The 24235-nt window shown below is 40.6% G+C and overlaps 1 protein-coding gene across 1 annotated transcript in view; it reads right to left on the bottom strand.

The window, feature by feature from the left end:
* Positions 1-10242: 10242 nt before the first annotated feature.
* LOC137400728 (acid-sensing ion channel 1-like) overlaps positions 10243-24235 on the bottom strand; it is a 57026-nt gene continuing 43033 nt past the window's right edge. Inside the window, exons 11-12 of the mRNA XM_068087064.1 lie at positions 12126-12236; positions 10243-10667 (exon numbers count right to left, since the gene is read on the bottom strand). Coding sequence (XP_067943165.1) covers positions 10507-10667; positions 12126-12236 — 272 coding nt within the window. The 3' untranslated portion in view covers positions 10243-10506. The remainder of the gene's footprint in view (positions 10668-12125; positions 12237-24235) is intronic.

Below are 24235 nucleotides of genomic sequence, written 5' to 3'. Positions count from 1 at the left end.
ACTCATTTATGCGTTTTCTATGGTCGACCGCCATAGACACATTTTTTGCGACTTTCCCAGCAATTGCTAGTAACTGAATTTTATTATTCGTTGATAACATAACCAACGATCTTTAGGAATTTTATGGTAGTGACAGTGTTGTCCTAAGATTTCCCTATAAAATTAGCCTAAAGTTTAATATTTTAATCTTTGTTTGGGGATTTCCATCTAAAAACAAAAACGAACATTTTTGTGTAAGTTCATCAAAGGCGTCCGAATTAGAAAACAAATAACTACTTATGTTGATGACATTATAGCCGATTCAGATTTTTGTGATTACACAGATAATAGAAATAACAAATTAGCAATAGCAGCACTGACTCTGATGGCGATGAAAGTAATGGTTTTGTAAAAATAAGGAGCATTGTTGAGGATCGTTTTGCTTTGTAGCTTCACATCGCTTTATCAATGCACCAAGTATAGATACAACAAATTTTTTGTATAGCAGTGCTTGTTAACATGTTGGAAAAATGAAATATATAACTAAAACATACGTTCTAGATGGAGGTTGAAATAGAGAAAAAATGGTATACATATTAAGCAGTATCGGCAAAATGGCTGGCAGTAGGCCGATAGCTAAATTTGTACATGGGCGCAAGTGAAAGGGTTATGTAGTGGAAATGTGGCAATTCATAAACAATACAACATTGAATAAAAAGTACTTACCTTTTTATATGTAGAAATTTAGTAGGTGAGAACTGCGTTTTTTCCAGTGACCGGGAGAAACCAACGTTCGCGTGACCTTCTCGGTACACATTGGCAGTAAATATTAATCGCATGTAAATTATTATTCATTAATTTATTTTATTTAATGATTAATTCATTTGTATAGCTGTATAGGCACCTTTGTATAGGCCGCAGAACTCAGGACGGCGTTTGTTAACACGGCAGCAACTTTTCTGTTTAAAACGCACCAGTGTCGTTGGGTACTGTAAAGAGGCGCTCGCTAACCGGAGATGACGAGATTTTTGTGTGAAATTGATGAATATGTTACCGTATGTATAGAGGCGTGTACTAGCCGGAGCTTTCCGTTAATGCGCTCTAGATACTTAGTAGCGGCTAATAGTCCGAAAAGTACGGTACTCTAAAAACCGGACAGATAGATAGACAGATAGAACGACAACGCTTGTCGTTTATATAGTAGATATTTATGCTATATGAACTTGATGTTAACCTCCTTTATATAGCTCTATATTTATGCTATATGAACTTGATGTTAACCTCCTTTATATAGCTCTATATTTATGCTATATGAACTTGATGTTAACCTCCCTTATATAGCTCTATATTTATGTTATATGAACTTGATGTTAACCTCCCTTATATAGCTCTATATTTATGTTATATGAACTTGATGTTAACCTCCCTTATATAGTTCTATATTTATGCTATATGAACTTGATGTTAACCTCCCTTATATAGCTCTATATTTATACTATATGAACTTGATGTTAACCTCCCTTATATAGCTCTATATTTAAGCTCTATGAACTTGATGTTAACCTCCTTTATATAGCTCTATATTTATGCTATATGAACTTGATGTTAACCTCCCTTATATCGCTCTATATTTATGTTATATGAACTTGATGTTAACCTCCCTTATATAGCTCTATATTTATGCTATATGAACTTGATGTTAACCTCCCTTATATAGCTCTATATTTATGCTATATGAACTTGATGTTAACCTCCCTTATATAGCTCTATATTTATGCTATATGAACTTGATGTTAACCTCCCTTATATAGCTCTATATTTATGTTATATGAACTTGATGTTAACCTCCCTTATATAGCTCTATATTTATGTTATATGAACTTGATGTTAACCTTCCTTATATAGCTCTATATTTATGTTATATGAACTTGATGTTAACCTCCCTTATATAGCTCTATATTTAAGCTATATGAACTTGATGTTAACCTCCCTTATATAGCTCTATATTTATGCTATATGAACTTGATGTTAACCTCCCTTATATAGCTCTATATTTAAGCTATATGAACTGGATGTTTACCTCCTTTATATAGCTCTATATTTCTGCTATATGAACTTGATGTTAACCTCCCTTATATAGCTCTATATTTATGCTATATGAACTTGATGTTAACCTCCTTTATATAGCTCTATATTTATGTTATATGAACTTGATGTTAACCTCCCTTATATAGCTCTATATTTATGCTATATGAACTTGATGTTAACCTCCCTTGTATAGCTCTATATTTATGCTATATGAACTTGATGTTAACCTCCCTTATATAGCTCTATATTTCTGCTATATGAACTTGATGTTAACCTCCCTTATATAGCTCTATATTACAGCATTGAAGATGTTTGACATTTTATTCCTCATTATCATGACCAGCCTTTAGCTTTTATTAATTTTGCTTTCGGCAGACATTTTTTTGCGTCGCATTTACTTTCTTCCATCAGATGGTTTTTCTATTATTCGATGTTTAAACTTTAAAAGAAGCTTTGGCTTGTGCCTTTCTGTCACTGCTTCTACTCGCACTAGGTTTCTTGGAGTTAATGACTTTAAAACTAAAAATGGAAATCATGAATCACAGTTTAAGATTACTTGAGCACTGTATAGAACCAAACTAACAAGGAGAGCTGTGTGAATATGTACAGATTTATGAAACTGGTGTTATTTCAAGGAACCTTCAGCTTCATGTTGAAAGTGACAGTACTTTGCATGTCAAAAAATAAATGTTGTGTATTTTCAGGAGGTCATGAATCGACACATGTATTCTCAGATGGTTATGAATCGACGCATTTATTCTCATGTGGTCAGGAATCAACGCATGTATTCTCAGATGGTTATGAATCGACGCATGTATTCTCATGTGGTCATGAATTGACACATGCATTCTCAGATGGTCATGAACCTACGCATGTATTCTCATGTGGTCATAAATCGACACATGTATTCAGGTGGTCATGCATTGACATGTGTATTCTCAGGTGGTCTTGAATCGACACATGTATTCTCAGGTGGTCAGGAATCAACGCATGTATTTTCAGGTGGTCATGAATCAACGCATGTATTCTCAGGTGGTCATGAATCGGCGCATGCATTCTCAGGTGGTCAGGAATCAATGCATATATTCTCAGATGGTTATGAATCGACGCATGTATTCTCATGTGGTCATGAATCGACACATGTATTCTCAGGTGGTCATGCATTGACATGTGTATTCTCAGGTGGTCTTGAATCGACACATGTATTCTCAGGTGGTCAGGAATCAATGCATGTATTCTCAGGTGGTCATGAATCAACGCATGTCTTTTCAGGTGGTCATGAATTGACGCATGTGTTCTCATGTGGTCATGAATTGACGCATGTATTCTCAGATGGTTATGAATTGACGCATCTATTCTCATGTGGTCATGAATTGACACATGTATTTTCAGATGGTTATGAATCGACACATGTACTCTCAGGTGGTCATGAATCGAGACACATGTATTCTCACGTGGTCATGCATTGGTGTGTGTATTCTCAGGTGGTCATAAATCGAAGCATGTATTCTTAGGTGGTCAGGAATCAACGCATGTATTCTCAGGTGATCATGATTCAAAGTTTGACTGTAGTTTGTTTTATTACTTTTTTTGATCAAAGAGCACAGAAACAATTGTAGATAGAAAAACTGTGTGACTTGAACATTGGTAGTGCTGTAGCCGTAGTTGTAGGTACCTCAGTGCTATAATCCATGTTAATGTTCTGTGAATTTGTGATTGGAATTATTTATTGGAAATTCCTGTATTGTCAAAGCTGTAAGCCTGTATTTTAAAAACTAATTCAAGATATTATGTTTTCGTGTTTATAGAATTATGTATGTTGATTTCAAAAATCATAAAGCCAGGCAGTAGGTAGGTAACAGATTTAAGTATAGAATGTGGTTTAATTTTCAACAATAGACATAAATAACTAGCTGAATAACTCACCGAAATATTTATATAGCGCATTTGGAGGTGAGCTTCATGGGTGATAGTTATTTCTGGCACATGGTTTACCCAAATTGGTACTATAAAATTCAGAAATTCAGCAAATTTTTGACTAATGTATTAGGCATATATAGTTTTTTTCTATGAAAATGACCAGCATACATGGAGCCCCATTTTCTCATAATTTCTGGTTTTAAATCCAGTAGCAAAGAGTGTAGCGAAGTTTGACACATGACATTTGGAGGCGTGTGTTGCGTATGTGATGCTCTAGATAGTGCGAAAGCACTATTCCGGGGTGTAGTCCTCAACTTTGCTCCTTTTCCGCATTAAAATTAGACCCTTCATATTACTCCGCTGATTTCCTGAGTTTGTGGCTTTTTGGCATGCCCAATCTCTGTACTGGTCCGGCTTTATTGTAGTGCATGTGTTCTGAGCCGAGTGGAAAGCTGGCCGACCAGTTTTTGTGATTTCTGTTACATCTCCCGTTTTAGTTGTCCAAATTGTTAGAGTCGCCTGTTTTTCTGCCTCTTTTGTCATTCTTCTGGAAAATCAGTAGTGGCCAAATTACCTCAGGTGGTTTCTGCCCAAATGGTACTCCTTCCCTTCTTTGCTCTAGGGTGGTTGGGGTTCAACACATTTATTCTGAACATACGTGGTATTGTTTCAGCTGGACCTCTGTTTGTATCAAGGATGGTCCCTGCCTTTCCATGAGATATGCGTGGCTATGACAATTTAGTAGGGTAAAAAGAATTTCACTTGAAGTTTTGGTTGTCCTGCCTTCGTCGTCTACTGTTTATCAACTACACCTAAGCTCTTTGTGCATACAGCGAGAGACCTTTGGTTTATCATGTCTGATGGCCATGTGTCTGCTGGAGTGTCGCGGGCCTCCAGTATTTGCTCGTTGGGACGAACTCGGTAGGGTCACATTAAAATACAGCTAGGAGCCTCAACCTCAGCCTCAGCATGTTGGTTGTTTCCCTATTTGTTGGGTAGGGTGTATCTTGCTATGTCTGTATCAAATTGGAAGAAGCAAATCCATTAATTTTGGCCTCATGTCAACAACAGGGCTTCCACGGATTCCCTTAGCCATCAAATGTTTTTTTCAACATCCATTGGCTTGCGAAAGATAGGAGGTGGTGTGTTACTTGCTCACCCTTTACAGCTGACAGAATTTGAGCATCAGTTGGCTCTCGAGCTGTTTTCTCTGATCGATGTGGATTTGCTCAAGTAATCGTAAGTAGCAGTTGCGCCATAGCCTCTGGTATGGTCAGCATGTTATGCCATTTAGCAAAGTGTTCTACGAACACTAGCACCTATTTGGTACCCATACAAATGGTGATGAAGGAAACAACGAAGTCAGGGGCTGCCTGTAGGACATGATATTCAACGAAAATCAGCAGAATTGTTTGTTACATTGCTACCTGTAGGACATGACAATCAGCAAAGATCAGCAGTATCATTTGTTACATTGCTATCTGTAGGACATGCCAATCAACAAGGATCAGCAGTATCATTTGTTACATTGCTACCTTTAGGACATGACAATCAACAAAGATCAGCAGTATCATTTGTCACATTGCTATCTGTAGGACATGACAATCAACAAAGATCAGCAGTATCATTTGTCACATTGCTACCTGTAGGACATGACAATCAACAAAGATCAGCAGTATCATTTGTCACATTGCTACCTTTAGGACATGACAATCAACAAAGATCAGCAGTATCATTTGTCACATTGCTACCTGTAGGACATGACAATCAACAAAGATCAGCAGTATCATTTGTCACATTGCTACCTTTAGGACATGACAATCAACAAGGATCAGCAGTATCATTTGTCACATTGCTACCTGTAGGACATGACAATCAACAAAGATCAGCAGTATCATTTGTCACATTGCTACCTGTAGGACATGACAATCAACAGAGACATGTTATAAGATAATTCAGATCAATTTAGCCAAATCTGATGAAAACAAAAAAGTACATACCAATTTCGATAAAACTTTCTAATTAGCCTTAATTGAGTGTAATAAGACGATTTAGATGTAGCAAAACAGATTTGTTATCACTCGTTGTTACAGTAAATATTGACTAAGATAACAGTGCGATAGCAATAAGTTTTAGTTTTTCATTGTTCAGCGCTTAAATAAAACAGTACTTCACACATTATTTCAGCCCATTCTGCTTGTTTAAATTGATCATTAAGTGTTGCAGCTCTCAAATACTGTTTTTATTTTTACCTAATTTACACTACTTCAAAGTTACGGTCTTAATTTTATTCCTTAATCTTAGTGCCATCTAACTTCGCTCAATAAACTAACATGACCGGTTTTTTTTGGTAAGTTTACAACAGGTGGTCAGCCTTTTGCTCCAACAATATCGGTATTGAAAATGAAATGTTATTTGTGTAATATTTTTATATTATATTTTAATATTTTTAGGGATAAAAATAAATAGAGCAGTAACAGTACAGTTTATAATCTTGTCTTTTCAGGACTCATATCTTTAGGACTTACTTTCTCATGACTCATGTCCTTAGAGCTTACCTTCTCGTGACTCTTATCCTTAAAACTTACCTTCTCATGACTCATATCCTTAGGACTTACCTTCTCATGACTCATATCCTTAGAACTTACCTTCTCATGACTCTTATCCTTAAAACTTACCTTCTCATGACTCTTATCCTTAGAACTTACCTTCTCATGACTCTTATTCTTAAGACTTACCTTCTCATGACTCATATCCTTAGAACTTATCTTCTCATGACTCTTATCCTTAAAACTTACCTTCTCATGACTCATATCCTTAGGACTTACCTTCTCATGACTCTTATTCTTAGAACTTACCTTCTCATGACTCTTATCCTTAAAACTTACCTTCTCATGACTCATATCCTTAGGACTTACCTTCTCATGACTCATATACTTAAGACGTACCTTCTCATGACTCATATTTTTAGAACTTACCTTTTCATGACTCTTATCCTTAGGACTTACCTTCTCATGACTCTTATTCTTAAGGCTTACCTTCTCATGACTCATATCCTTAGAACTTACCTTTTCATGACTCATCTCCTTAGGACTATTTTTCTCCTGAGTCAATCAGGTCTCATGGTGTTTGATCAACACCTTTTTCAAACTACTAGTATATGGTAGATTGCTAGAGTGACCAAGAGCTTGAGTGAGTTCATCCAAACTTTACACACCTACATACCACCTACATGCTCTATACATTCTGCCAGCTGAGTAAAATATTTAGTACCTAAACACAACACCCACCTGTGAGCTGTCTCTTTAAACACAACACCCACCTATGAGCTGTCTCTTTAAACACAACACCCACCTATGAGCTGTCTCTTTAAACACAACACCCACCTGTGAGCTGACTCTTTAAACACAACACCCACCTGTGAGCTGACTCTTTAAACACAACACCCACCTATGAGCTGTCTCTTTAAACACAACACCCACCTATGAGCTGTCTCTTTAAACACAACACCCACCTGTGAGCTGTCTCTTTAAACACAACACCCACCTGTGAGCTGTCTCTTTAAACACAACACCCACCTGTGAGCTGTCTCTTTAAACACAACACCCACCTGTGAGCTGTCTCTTTAAACACAACACCCACCTGTGAGCTGTCTCTTTAAACACAACACCCATCTATGAGCTGTCTCTTTAAACACAACACCCACCTGTGAGCTGTCTCTTTAAACACAACACCTACCTGTGAGCTGTCTCTTTAAACACAACACCCACCTGTGAGCTGTCTCTTTAAACACAACACCCACCTGTGAGCTGTCTCTTTAAACACAACACCCACCTGTGAGCTGTCTCTTTAAACACAACACCCACCTATGAGCTGTTTCTTTAAACACAACACCCACCTATGAGCTGTCTCTTTAAACACAACACCCACCTGTGAGCTGTCTCTTTAAACACAACACCCACCTGTGAGCTGTCTCTTTAAACACAACACCCACCTGTGAGCTGTCTCTTTAAACACAACACCCACCTATGAGCTGTCTCTTTAAACACAACACCCACCTGTGAGCTGTCTCTTTAAACACAACACCCACCTATGAGCTGTCTCTTTAAACACAACACCCACCTATGAGCTGTCTCTTTAAACACAACACCCACCTGTGAGCTGTCTCTTTAAACACAACACCCACCTGTGAGCTGTCTCTTTAAACACAACACCCACCTGTGAGGTGTCTCTTTAAACACAACACCCACCTATGAGCTGTCTCTTTAAACACAACACCCACCTGTGAGCTGTCTCTTTAAACACAACACCCACCTATGAGCTGTCTCTTTAAACACAACACCCACCTGTGAGCTGTCTCTTTAAACACAACACCCACCTATGAGCTGTCTCTTTAAACACAACACCCACCTGTGAGCTGTCTCTTTAAACACAACACCCACCTGTGAGCTGTCTCTTTAAACACAACACCCACCTATGAGCTGTCTCTTTAAACACAACACCCACCTATGAGCTGTCTCTTTAAACACAACACCCACCTATGAGCTGTCTCTTTAAACACAACACCCACCTATGAGCTGTCTCTTTAAACACAACACCCACCTATGAGCTGTCTCTTTAAACACAACACCCACCTATAAGCTGTCTCTTTAAACACAACACCCACCTATGAGCTGTCTCTTTAAACACAACACCCACCTATGAGCTGTCTCTTTAAACACAACACCCATCTGTGAGCTGTCTCTTTAAACACAACACCCACCTATGAGCTGTCTCTTTAAACACAACACCCACCTATGAGCTGTCTCTTTAAACACAACACCCATCTGTGAGCTGTCTCTTTAAACACAACACCCACCTGTGAGCTGTCTCTTTAAACACAACACCCACCTATGAGCTGTTTCTTTAAACACAACACCCACCTATGAGCTGTCTCTTTAAACACAACACCCACCTATGAGCTGTCTCTTTAAACACAACACCCACCTATGAGCTGTCTCTTTAAACACAACACCCACCTATGAGCTGTCTCTTTAAACACAACACCCACCTATGAGCTGTCTCTTTAAACACAACACCCATCTGTGAGCTGTCTCTTTAAACACAACACCCACCTATGAGCTGTCTCTTTAAACACAACACCCACCTATGAGCTGTCTCTTTAAACACAACACCCACCTATGAGCTGTCTCTTTAAACACAACACCCACCTGTGAGCTGTCTCTTTAAACACAACACCCACCTATGAGCTGTCTCTTTAAACACAACACCCACCTATGAGCTGTCTCTTTAAACACAACACCCACCTATGAGCTGTCTCTTTAAACACAACACCCATCTGTGAGCTGTCTCTTTAAACACAACACCCACCTATGAGCTGTCTCTTTAAACACAACACCCACCTATGAGCTGTCTCTTTAAACACAACACCCACCTATGAGCTGTCTCTTTAAACACAACACCCACCTGTGAGCTGTCTCTTTAAACACAACACCCACCTGTGAGCTGTCTCTTTAAACACAACACCCACCTATGAGCTGTCTCTTTAAACACAACACCCACCTATGAGCTGTCTCTTTAAACACAACACCCACCTATGAGCTGTCTCTTTAAACACAACACCCACCTATGAGCTGTCTCTTTAAACACAACACCCACCTATGAGCTGTCTCTTTAAACACAACACCCACCTATAAGCTGTCTCTTTAAACACAACACCCACCTATGAGCTGTCTCTTTAAACACAACACCCACCTATGAGCTGTCTCTTTAAACACAACACCCACCCATGAGCTGTCTCTTTAAACACAACACCCATCTGTGAGCTGTTTCTTTAAACACAACACCCACCTATGAGCTGTCTCTTTAAACACAACACCCACCTATGAGCTGTCTCTTTAAACACAACACCCACCTATGAGCTGTCTCTTTAAACACAACACCCACCTATGAGCTGTCTCTTTAAACACAACACCCACCTATGAGCTGTCTCTTTAAACACAACACCCATCTGTGAGCTGTTTCTTTAAACACAACACCCATCTATGAGCTGTCTCTTTAAACACAACACCCACCTATGAGCTGTCTCTTTAAACACAACACCCACCTATGAGCTGTCTCTTTAAAACTGAAAGAAATATCAGGCATAGCAAGATTTAATGCAAACAAAACATTTAACCAAAATGGAGAAAAAGATTAGCTAGACAATTTCTTCTAATAAAGCAACGGAAAGTGCTTCCTTGAAGCTCTGGAGCGTGCCTATGAATTGTACTTTATGAACTGTGCTCTATGTATTGTACTCTATGAGTTGTACTCTATGGTATCAATAAGCATATTGTTCCCTAAAACTCTGATAACCAAATTAAAAAACCACCAACATGAACATTTTCCAATGTTGCTGAATGTTTTGTAATACCATGGAAACACTTGACGAAAGGCATCAATTATTGTATGAAAATACACAAGTCTATAGATATACAACATCAATTGGTTTTACAAGGTAGCGAGTTACAAATTTTTTTAATCTTTTGGAGGAGGTAGTACATGTATAATAGACGTTGAATTCTGCTTCCTCCATTTGTTATATCGTCTCTTGATTGCTTGAATTCCAAACTGGATGAACTCACAAACTGTTAATGCACTCGCTCCAATGCACACACCCATAGTTCCTCCAATGTTTGCTGCAACAGTGAACAACGACGTTATAAAATTTATTTTTCATTTGAATTTTGTAGTTCTTAATTTATCATAGCTCATATGTTGCAGAGAATTCAAGAATGTTATGACTAAATATCATACAAAGCCTAATCTTGAGCTGGCTCGCATTTTGCTGGCATGTCTAACACAAAAGTATTATATGACTGCTGAGTATACATACTGCTTATGCGTCCCTCAGTGATGACTTCTCAACAAACAAACAATTTTTAGAATTGTGTTTTTCAAAACCCATTCTTAGATTTTTGAAAAATGACATTAAAATGCAGCATACACAAAGTTGTCTGCTCTTGTCTTAATGTTGCGTAAAAATGAAGAGAAAAATGTTCCATGATGCCTATTTTGTAGAGACTTTAACTTAGTAATAAATAGCGGTTCAAGATATACAGTCCTCAACTCACAATCAGTTCTATAAATTAATCATTTGACATAAAACGTAAAATTCATGCAATTAGTTGTCACTTCATAGTTCAAACACAGTAATGTTGAACATATTAAATCTAAAATCTTACAAACATTGTGGTTCTGTTAGTAAAAGTTAAAAATTTAATAGAAATAAAATAAAATGCAGAACTAGTTAAAAACAAAGAAATCATTTTAATTTGAACTATTTCTTGCGTAATCTATTTCAATTATTGTCATTGCTCTTATCGCCGAGGTTAAGCTTTGCGAACTTTCCACTTCTTTTAATGTCTCTGCAATCATTTCACAACTGAAGCATCCTTCTACAAATTATTACTTTTTCAATTTAGTTTTACATATAATTGCGACTTTCCTATTTGTTTTATATGGTTTTTTACAATGAATTTGTGTTAATGCTGTATGCAATTGTTTAAAATAATTATCATGATTTTTGGGGCCTGCAATTTATCAAACAAAATATAAGATATTCATACAATATTTGTTCTGATGGGTTCTACATATTAAGCAAACATTAGAAATGACTAATTTGCTAAGTTGAGGTTTGACTGTCTTTCTTTTCAAGTTTGGTATTTTATTAATGGTATTTCAACATGCTGGAATGACAGTTTTTCAACAGCGTTTACCACCATATTTAATTTGTCCAACTTTTCTATCCAGTTCATTTTAGTTCATCTAAACTTTTTTTTATTGAGCCTGGCAATCAGCAAAATGATAAAAAACATTTAGTTTGCTCAAAAAAGAACTACCTATGTTTATGTCTGTATTTAAATATCACATTTATCGATTCTCATTTGTTACCTTGAGTCTATTTTTAGCAGAATGCTAAGCAGCTTCGAGAAGCAAAGATTTTGTCAAAAATAATAAGAATAACGATAAGTAATGATGAAGAAATGATAAATAACGAAGAGTAATGATAAAATGTCTAAAAAGAGTTTCGTCAAAAATGATAAGCAACAAACAGTGTCATATTTTGTAAATGGTTGCACACGACGTCTGCTTACCAACGACGGCTACAAAACCGTATGGCTTGTGCTCTTCAAGGGTCTCGTAACTTAGGGTCTTGTATGAGAGCCTCATCGTTATCAGGTTTTTTCTTTGCCAATTTAAGGCACCTGTTAGCCAAGATAATATGAGTTCTCATAAACTGATAAATACAATAGTAATAATAATATTAATATTATTATTATAATGATAAAAAGACATGAAGGAAAGGACAAGAGTGGATATTCCAGAAGAATAAGAAAACTGCCTGAGTCTAGACTGAATGAAGGGAATATTGTGGTGGATGGAGTCCCCTTACATTTAGCCAAGCCGTTGTAAAGCTGAGTCAAGCATAGCCAAGCCAAAGCCGTACCGACTGAAGACCGAGCCGAGCTGGGCCGAGCCAGGCCGAGCCGGGTCTAACCAAGCAGAACAGGGGCGAAGTTTAGCAGCTATATAAGCCCGAACATTTGTCTAGTAGAGCAGAGCTGTTCTGGGCCTGTTCAATGCTTGTCACTTGGTTCATTTCTTGTACACTTTGATGAACTAAGCAGAAATATATGTGTTGGTTGCACGAGTCTTGTACATGCACGAGTCTTGTACTAGTGGAGGAAAGTGAAGGTCGCACAAAACCTTTACACTGGTGGCAGCAGTGGGATTGGTAACAATCCCAAAAGCTCCACTACAGGACTTGCATTAGATCACTGGACTCTGGATAAACTGGGCTACCGGAAAAACAGCAGCACCACTCCTACCGGAAAAAAGCTTCCTACTGGAAGAAACCCAAAGAGAGTTGTGGAAAGCCCTACAGGATTAGTGGATGCACTGCTCCGGGAGCAGAAACCTACTGAAAGGACCTATCTGAGGAGGCAGCAAGCTCCTACTGGAAGAACTTCCTACTGGAAGAAACCCAGGAAAAGCTGCAGAAAGCGTGCCAATCGGACCGGTAGATGTACTGCTCCAGAAGCAGAGACCTACTAAGGGATCTGACAGGACTTGCTTAAGGAAGCGGTGTGCGTCTACTGGAAAAACTTCCCACGGGAAGAAACTCAGAAAAGAGCCAGCAGCCGCGGACACAGTAGAGGCACTGCTTTGGGAGAAGAGTAGAAACCTACTAGGAGCCAGACATGGCTAATAGGAGAGCCAGGAGCGCTGACCCGGGACCCGACGATGCACTAGAGCGGGTGTTGCTGATGCCGAGAGCTCAGGAACCGGCGCCGCGCTTCAGACTCCCCAGTATACTGGGAAAGGAGATGTGGAATATTTTATTGCTCGCTTCACAGAAGTAGCCGACGCCAACCAGTGGACGGAAGGAGCAACTCTATTGCATCTCCGGAAAGCGTTGGGCGAGCAGGTTGAGGACTGTGGGCAAGCCGAGGCCCAAGAGGCCACTTTCAATACCCTCCGGGCAAGATTCGGACTATTCGCTAGGCAGGCGCTAAGCCAACTCAATGCCCTTAAGAGAGAGGAGGGAATGGCGCTGCAGGAGTATGCTATGGAGGTAAAGAGGCTGGTACGCATTGCGTACGGGTACCTGCCGAATCGCCACCAAAATAGCATGGCTATGGAAACTTTCTGCAGCTTGCTGAGGGACCCTGCCCTAGAGAGACATCTGTTGGCCGTACCTACGCCCACGCAGGCGGACGCTGTACGAGTCGGAAATGACTATTTCCAAATCTCGGGAGGTGAGCGTAAGTCCACCGGATCCTCGGTGCGAGTCCTGGAGGGAGGAATCTCTGAGCAGGTAAACTCGGCCGAGACCGATGTCATAGGACAACCAGCTCGGCTGGTCCAAACTCTCATGGACAAGGTGTAATGGCTCCAGGAGCAGGCGCGTATCTCAGCTGAGAAAAGGAACCAACCAGCTACTTTTTGCTGGGGATGTGGCCAACCGGGGCACGTACGAAAGAACTGCCCTCGCCACAACAAACCGGCTTCGAAAAATGGAGGACGGCCACAGCAGTAGCACCGACTACTGGCTGTGCCAAGGCCAAGCAGACACGGAAATATACTAGGAGTTTGTGGGACTCGACGACAGCTGATGGCTGGTCTCAACCGGCAAGGACTAAGCCAATGAGAATTCGTGTACAGGAAGGACCTGTGGTGACACAAAATTATTCCCATGGTAATAATTCCGTTTCAGCTTCAATAGTACATGGGACTAATCTCTCAATTAGTCCCATGTACTATTGCCTCATGGGACTAATCGAGATATTTCCCGAAGGACCTCCCGTGGCCAGTAGCCTGAACCAGCTGGGACCCAAGGAACAAGTCATCACCCGCTGTATGAATACTATGGAGCAGCCACTGACTTTTCGGTCCGGAGCCACTATCGGCACGTACACAGGAGTGGAGGCCCCGCAGGTCAAAAAGGACGATCCCTCACTGTTTTACGCCGGTCTGACTTCAATCAATGGAGTGACGGCTCACTTTGAGGAATTGTTCCAGTCAGCCCAGCCAAACTGTGAGGACAAGGGACAAACGTCCAAGTTGGCAACCTTGCTACGTCGATATGCCACTGTGTTTAGTACGGGTGATGATGACGTAGGAAGGACCTCGGAGGTGGAACATTTTATTCCACTTAATGAGGGTACTCAATCCGACAACCCCCTCACAGACTCGGACCAGAAAAGGAGGCAGAGGCCGAGAGGCAGGTCTAGGACCTGCTCAAACGAGGACTCATCGAGCCCGCCGGAAGAGCTTGGAGCTGCCCCATAGTGTTGGTCCAGAAAAAGGACAGGAAATGGCGCTTCTGTATTGATTACTGGCGTCTCAATGCCGTCACGGAGCAGGATACTTACCCACTACCTAAGATCAACGACAGCCTGGATGCCCTGTCTGGCAGTCGCTATTTTAGCACGCTTGATCTGGTGAGCGGGTACTGGCAGGTGCCCATGAATGCAGAAGCGCAGGAGAAGTCAGCCTTCTCGACATGGTCCAGACTGTGGAAGTGGAAGGTGTTGCCTTTCAGACTGACATCCGCCCCAGCCACCTTCCAAAAACTCATGGAACGCGTCCTACATGGCCTTCATTGGAGAACGCTGCTGCTATATCGAAATGATATTATCGTCATCGGCCCAAATTTTGATATGCATCTACATCGGCTGGAGGAGGTCTTCCAGAAACTCCACAAAGCTGGACTAAAGCTGAAGCCCTCCAAGTGCAAGCTACTACAACCTCAGATTCGCTACCTGAGGCACATAGTAAACCAGAATGAAGTCTCTACAGACCCCGACAAAGTGGAGACAGTAGCGAAATGGACGAGTCCGCGCGGAGTAAGGGAACTCCAAGGATGCCTCTGGACGGTCGGTTATTACCGACAATACATCCCGAGTTTGCCACTATAGCACACCCCTTGCACCGACTGACTGCAAAGAGAGAGCCCTGGAGATAGACGAAAGGAGAGCATGCCGCCTTCGACACGCTGAAAGGAAGCATCAGCACCGCCCCGATCTTAGGCTATCCGGATCCTCGAAGGCAGTAAATCCTGGACGCGGACGCCAGCGGATGTGGAGTAGGGGCCGTGCTGTCTTAAGTGCAGGAGGGCTGCGAGAGGGTCATTGCCTACTACAGCAAGACCCTCACCCTCTTGAAACGCAATTACTGCGTCACTCGACGAGAGCTACTTGCAGTAGTGAAGGCGGTCAAGCACTTCTGGCCGTATCTGTATGGCCAGGAGTTCCTCTTGTGGATGGACAACGCATCACTCCGGTGGCTATGCCAAAGGATGGAACCCTCAAACCATGTAGCCCGATGGCTTGAGATCTTGGCGGAGTTCCGCTACATCCTGAAGCACCGGTCAGGAACTCGCCCCGGGAATGCGGATAGATTAGGCAGGCAGACATGCGAGGACTGCTGGCAATGCCCGAGCATTGAACAGAGGGTCGGGGGCCCTTCACGAAAGGAGCTAGCAAAGGAACAAGGGTCGTTAGCCGCATGGGTACCGACCAGCTGCCTGGATGGGACTTCCGCCCTCGATGGGGCGGGATCGACCCTGGCCAATGTCACATATCCCGGGGGCCGGCTGGCAACCCGCATGGGACTCCCGCCCCAATAGTGGCGGGATTGAACCTGGGTGCCGGGGGCCCCCCGAGGGGCTATCAGCCCCGGCAGAAGGGACAGGATCATAGGGCGAACTAGCAAGGACACAGGCTACCGTTCAGGGATCACTGGCCATCATGTACCATGCCATTGCCACCGGGGAGGAGGTGCCAGCAGAACACCTGGAGGTCGGGAGCAGAGAGCTGGACATCCTGCATCACATGCAGGGCTCTCTGCGCATACGACAGGACGGTGTGCTGGAAGCACGCGTGGCCCCGCAGGGCAACGCTAGATGGTGCGCCATTTTCCTCCGGCTATGCGGGAAACCTTGGTGTGGCAAACGCATGCCCTTGCTCACTCTGGGGTGGGAAGGAAAATAGGTCGCCTGCAACTAACGTGGTTCTGGCCCGGTCTGACGTCCACAGTCAGGTGGCTAGTCAAGAGTTGCGAGGTGTGCCAGGCTGCAAAGCATGGAGGGACAAAGGCGGCCGGAGAAAAAAGGAGGCTCTACGCAGGACGACCCTGGCAGAAAGTGGCCGTGGATCTTGTGGGGCCATTTCTTGTCACACCAAAGGAGAACAAGTAGGTACTGGTTCTTACCAACCACTTCACCTGGTGGCAGGACGCATTGGCACCACCTAACGCCACAGCCTCGGTGGTCACCAATGCACTGGATGAGCGGAACTTTTGCTACCTGGGATTGCCCGAGCAGATCCACACAGACCAGGAGGCACAGTTCAAGAGCTAATTGATGGTCAAACTGTGCCAACTCTGGAACCTAGAAAAGACCCACACAACTCCGTATCACCCACAGGCGAATAGAGTCGTGGAACGGAATAACTGGGGACTCGGGGATTCTTTGAGGGCGCTGCTCTTGACTCGGGGACAGGACGAGTAAGATCTACTGCTTCCTCAGCTGATGAGGGCATACAGAGGCACCCCCACTCCATGACTGGAAAGACGGCCAACATGCTAATGTTGGGACGAGAGCTAAGGTTGCGAGACCAACTGGAAAGTCACCCCCACCCCCGCTGAGTTCTTTCCTGTCCACGAGCACGCTCTTGAGGTGCAGCGGAGGTTGCAGACAGTGCACGAGGCGCTTCGGCAAAGCCAGATAAAGATGCAACAAGAGGATAAGGAATAACTACTGCTGTACGCCACAGGCGACTGGGTGTGGCTCACGAACAAACGCCGAAGACGAGGAAAACATCCCAAGTTACAGGCAAAGTTCGGGGGACCATACCAGGCTTTGAAAGCCTGGGGGGAACCACATGTATCTGGTGGAACGGCAGGGACAGTCTTCCATCCAGAGCGAGGGAAGGCTGAAGCTTTATCATGCTTGCCCAGAGAGGTTGGGGCATCACCAGCCACTCTGGAGCCAAAAAGGGGTCCAAACATGAAGGGCGCTCGACCCAGCAGGCCAGAGAGAAGGCAAGAGCAGGGCAGAATAGATCCTGTACCAATAATGCCACCCCCAGCTGGAAAAATTGTTATTAGAGGCTGCAAAAAATCAAGGGGAGGAGGTAACTCCCGGGGAAAATCCAGCAGGACCAGAGAAAGAAGGAAGTCAAGGAGGCCCTCCTAGTTCCGATAAAAATCAAACCGGCCACACGGATTAAAGTTCCGGGAGAACCGGAATCAAATCCGGTAAAGACCGAAGAGACTGCAACACCAGATCCCATCAGCCCCGCAATCCAATCAACTCCGGTCCGGCACAATCTGAGGCCGGCCCGGACAACCAGGAGGCCGGAACGATACGGAGATGGTGTGTGCTACTCGATAGAATTAATGGAAGACGGTCTGGAGGTCGCGCGGGAAGGAGGTAGAACGGTTCTCACGGACACAATCAAGGATTTCTTATTAAAGCACTCGTTTTCTCTGAACGACATCAGAGCGCTGGAAAAGATGGAAAGCGAAGGCAACACATCTCTACAGGAATTACTAACTTCGGTCACAATGAGTTTGAAAGAAACTGGAGAAGGAGTGGGTAGGCCAACACCGGCAAACGTGGTGGCCTACAAAGGGAGCAACACGGAGAGGGACAAGGGACGACGGCCAGATTCTGCTGTGTTGGAGATTACGGAGGAGGGAGCAGAGGCACTGCTGGATGCCACTCTGATAGAGGACAGCGTAGAGGAGCTACTGAATGAAGTTATGCCGGAACCAGTGGAAGAGGAGTGCCGAGTGGCTGCTGTACGCACGAAAAAAAGACGAATCAGTCCCCCTTCACCGGAGTTGTCCTCTTCTCCGCCGGCCGTTGCCATGAGAAGAAGCACACCTGTGAGGCAGCCGGAGCCAGAGAGGGTCAGGCCACGGAAGAAGACCATCTTGAGGACCATTAAGTACCTGTCTTCCCGGACTGTGGCATGGGCGGAAAAGCAGGGTCAAGATGGGAGTTGCTAGATCTGCCAGTTCACAACCAGCACCTGGCGGATCCAATTTTCCGTGCTGCAACACTACGCTGTGTTTGTGTGCCCCTGCGATTGGCAGCACCTGTCAAAAGACCAGATGTTATTACACCACGCGACGAACCAGCAAGGAGAAGTGGAACCGGTGGTATATCTGGTGGATCAAGACTCCTCGGAAAAGCTTTGCCAGGAGAACAGGAGGGGCTCCCTGACGATGGCTGCCTGCACACCCACTACCAGAGGAAGGAAATTTTGCATAGGACATACTCCGGCCAGCCAGAACCTTCTGCAGACGCAGCGCAGCCCGGCCCGGTTGCTAGCGCAGGACGCACAGGAATGAACAAGGGCTGCTGAGACTATGCGGGTGACCCTGCGACAGGGACACCTGAAGGGCCAGGAATGCCAGCTACTATTGGAGAAGGTAGAGCACCTCCGCTAGGGCACTCGCCAACATGAGGCTCTGGCCCAGCTAGTCCTCCCACAGGATGTGAATTGGAAACTCTAGTCGTCAATGAGAGGAGTGTGTGATGAATGGCATCTCCTTACATTTAGGCAAGCCAAGCCGTTGTACAGCCGAGTCAAGCATAGCCAAGCCAAAGCCATATCGACTGAAGACCGAGCTGAGCTGGACCAAATCGAGCCAGGCCGAGCAGTGCCGGGTCTAACCAAACAGGACAGGGGCGGAGTTTAGCAGCTATATAAGCTCAAACATTTGTTTAGTAGAGCAGAGCTGTTCTGGGCCTGTTCATTGCTTGTCACTTGATTCATTTCTTGTACACCTTGATGAACTAAGCAGAAAGATATGTATTGTACTCATGCACGAGTCTTGTACTAGTGGAGGAAAGTGAAGGTTGCGCAAAACCTTTACAATATAGCTAAAGCAGTGAATGCATGGGCAGTGGCAGCAGCGGGTTACAGTGGCAGCAGCGGGTTACACAGCAGGAATAGTAGATTAGACTGCTGATGAGTTCTAAAAAATTGATAGAAAGACAAAAAATGAACCATGCATTCCACCCAAAAGGAGATGTAGTCCAACTGTATATGCATCAGCAGAGATGTAGGAGGTAGAGGAATAGTTTCAAGTGAGAAATGTGTGAATATCGAAGAATGCAAATTGTCAGGAAAATTCTTGTGGACGCAGATTCAGTTTTGGATGATTTTGTGAAAGACCAGACAGCAGGAGAGCAAAAAAGAGAAAGTGATACAGAAAAGATTGAGGGATGGAAGAGGAAAAAGAAGAAGGCTCTTCATGGTCAGTATCTGAGGAATGTGAAAGAAACAGACACTCACATGTGAAATTGGTTGTGAACTAGAAAGTAAAGAAGGAGATGGAAGGGTTAATTCTAGCTGCTCAAGATCGTGCACTCCCCATGAAAGATTACAAAGGGAACATCATAAAAGAATTGAGTAGCAAAAACTGTAGGATGTGTGGTAAGCAGGATGAACCATTGATGCACCTGCTCAGTGAATATGAGAACTTAGTACAGGGAGAATATAAGAAGAGATGGGACAGATAATTGTATGTAATAACTGTGTATCAATTATGTGTACCAACTGTGTATCAATTGTATGTACCAACTGTGTATCAATTATGTGTACCAACTGTGTATCAATTGTATGTAATAACTGTGTATCAATTGTATGTAATAACTGTCTATTAATTGTATGTACCAACTGTGTATCAATTGTATGTAATAACTGTGTATCAATTGTATGTACCAACTGTGTATCAATTATGTGTACCAACTGTGTATCAATTGTATGTAATAACTGTGTATCAATTGTATGTACCAACTGTGTATCAATTGTATGTACCAACTGTGTATCAATTGTATGTAATAACTGTGTATCAATTGTATGTACCAACTGTGTATCAATTGTATGTACCAACTGTGTATCAATTATGTGTACCAACTGTGTATCAATTGTATGTAATAACTGTGTATCAATTGTATGTACCAACTGTGTATCAATTGTATGTACCAACTGTGTATCAATTGTATGTAATAACTGTGTATCAATTGTATGTACCAACTGTGTATCAATTATGTGTACCAACTGTGTATCAATTGTATGTAATAACTGTGTATCAATTGTATGTACCAACTGTGTATCAATTGTATGTACCAACTGTGTATCAATTGTATGTAATAACTGTGTATCAATTATATGTAATAACTGTGTATCAATTGTATGTACCAACTGTGTATCAATTATGTGTACCAACTGTGTATCAATTATATGTACCAACTGTGTATCAATTGTATGTAATAACTGTGTATCAATTGTATGTACCAACTGTGTATCAATTGTATGTACCAACTGTGTATCAATTATATGTACCAACTGTGTATCAATTGTATGTAATAACTGTGTATCAATTGTATGTAATAACTGTGTATCAATTGTATGTACCAACTGTGTATCAATTATGTGTACCAACTGTGTATCAATTATATGTACCAACTGTGTATCAATTGTATGTAATAACTGTGTATCAATTGTATGTACCAACTGTGTATCAATTGTATGTACCAACTGTGTATCAATTGTATGTAATAACTGTGTATCAATTATATGTAATAACTGTGTATCAATTGTATGTACCAACTGTGTATCAATTGTATGTACCAACTGTGTATCAATTGTATGTACCAACTGTGTATCAAGTGTATGTAATAACTGTGTATCAATTGTATGTAATAACTGTGTATCAATTGTATGTACCAACTGTGTATCAATTGTATGTAATAACTGTGTATCAATTATATGTACCAACTGTGTATCAATTGTATGTACCAACTGTGTATCAATTGTATGTAATAACTGTGTATCAATTGTATGTACCAACTGTGTATCAATTGTATGTAATAACTGTGTATCAATTGTATGTACCAACTGTGTATCAATTGTATGTACCAACTGTGTATCAATTGTATGTAATAACTGTGTATCAATTATATGTAATAACTGTGTATCAATTGTATGTACCAACTGTGTATCAATTGTATGTACCAACTGTGTATCAATTGTATGTACCAACTGTGTATCAATTGTATGTAATAACTGTGTATCAATTGTATGTAATAACTGTGTATCAATTATATGTACCAACTGTGTATCAATTGTATGTACCAACTGTGTATCAAATGTATGTAATAACTGTGTATCAATTATATGTACCAACTGTGTATCAATTGTATGTACCAACTGTGTATCAATTGTATGTAATAACTGTGTATCAATTGTATGTACCAACTGTGTATCAATTGTATGTAATAACTGTGTATCAATTATATGTACCAACTGTGTATCAATTGTATGTACCAACTGTGTATCGATTGTATGTAATAACTGTGTATCAATTGTATGTACCAACTGTGTATCAATTGTATGTACCAACTGTGTATCAATTGTATGTAATAACTGTGTATCAATTGTATGTAATAACTGTGTATCAATTATATGTACCAACTGTGTATCAATTGTATGTACCAACTGTGTATCAATTGTATGTAATAACTGTGTATCAATTATATGTACCAACTGTGTATCAATTGTATGTACCAACTGTGTATCAATTGTATGTAATAACTGTGTATCAATTGTATGTACCAACTGTGTATCAATTGTATGTAATAACTGTGTATCAATTGTATGTACCAACTGTGTATCAATTGTATGTACCAACTGTGTATCAATTGTATGTAATAACTGTGTATCAATTATATGTAATAACTGTGTATCAATTGTATGTACCAACTGTGTATCAATTGTATGTACCAACTGTGTATCAATTGTATGTACCAACTGTGTATCAATTGTATGTAATAACTGTGTATCAATTGTATGTAATAACTGTGTATCAATTATATGTACCAACTGTGTATCAATTGTATGTACCAACTGTGTATCAATTGTATGTAATAACTGTGTATCAATTATATGTACCAACTGTGTATCAATTGTATGTACCAACTGTGTATCAATTGTATGTAATAACTGTGTATCAATTGTATGTACCAACTGTGTATCAATTGTATGTAATAACTGTGTATCAATTGTATGTACCAACTGTGTATCAATTGTATGTACCAACTGTGTATCAATTGTATGTAATAACTGTGTATCAATTATATGTACCAACTGTGTATCAATTGTATGTACCAACTGTGTATCAATTGTATGTAATAACTGTGTATCAATTGTATGTACCAACTGTGTATCAATTGTATGTAATAACTGTGTATCAATTGTATGTAATAACTGTGTATCAATTGTATGTACCAACTGTGTATCAATTGTATGTAATAACTGTGTATCAATTGTATGTAATAACTGTGTATCAATTGTATGTAATAACTGTGTATCAATTGTATGTAATAGCTGTGTATCAATTGTATGTACCAACTGTGTATCAATTGTATGTAATAACTGTGTATCAATTGTATGTACCAACTGTGTATCAATTGTATGTACCAACTGTGTATCAATTGTATGTACCAACTGTGTATCAATTGTATGTACCAACTGTGTATCAATTGTATGTACCAACTGTGTATCAATTGTATGTAATAACTGTGTATCAATTGTATATAACAACTGTCTATTAATTGTATGTAATAACTGTGTATCAATTGTATGTACCAACTGTGTATCAATTGTATGTAATAACTGTGTATCAATTATATGTAATAACTGTGTATCAATTATATGTAATAACTGTGTATCAATTATATGTAACAACTGTGTATTAATTATATGTAATAACTGTGTATCAATTGTATGTACCAACTGTGTATCAATTGTATGTAATAACTGTGTATCAATTGTATGTAATAACTGTGTATCAATTGTATGTAATAACTGTGTATCAATTGTATGTAAGAACTGTCTATTAATTGTATGTAATAACTGTCTATAAATTGTATGTAATAAATGTCTATCGATTGTATATAACAACTGTCTATTAATTGCATGTACCGACTGTGTATCAAATGTATGTAATAACTGTCTATCAATTGTATATAACAACGGTCTATTGATTGTATATAACAACTGTCTATCAATTGTATGTAACAACTGTCTATTAATTGTATGTAACAGCTGTCTATCAATTGTATGTAACAACTGTCTATTAATTGTATGTAATAACTGTGTATCAATTGTATGTACCAACTGTGTATCAATTGTATGTAATAACTGTGTATCAATTATATGTAATAACTGTGTATCAATTATATGTAATAACTGTGTATCAATTATATGTAACAACTGTGTATCAATTATATGTAATAACTGTGTATCAATTGTATGTACCAACTGTGTATCAATTGTATGTAATAACTGTGTATCAATTGTATGTAATAACTGTGTATCAATTGTATGTAATAACTGTGTATCAATTGTATGTAAGAACTGTCTATTAATTGTATGTAATAACTGTCTATAAATTGTATGTAATAAATGTCTATCGATTGTATATAACAACTGTCTATTAATTGCATGTACCAACTGTGTATCAAATGTATGTAATAACTGTCTATCAATTGTATATAACAACGGTCTATTGATTGTATATAACAACTGTCTATTAATTGTATGTAACAACTGTCTATTAATTGTATGTAACAGCTGTCTATTAATTGTATGTAACAACTGTCTATTAATTGTATGTAACA

This window comes from Watersipora subatra, chromosome 7, assembly GCF_963576615.1.
Source record: "Watersipora subatra chromosome 7, tzWatSuba1.1, whole genome shotgun sequence".
NCBI classification, from domain to species: Eukaryota; Metazoa; Bryozoa; class Gymnolaemata; order Cheilostomatida; family Watersiporidae; genus Watersipora; species Watersipora subatra.
The sequence above is the reverse complement of the archived record's forward strand: the minus strand, read 5'-3'. Positions and strand labels throughout refer to the sequence as shown.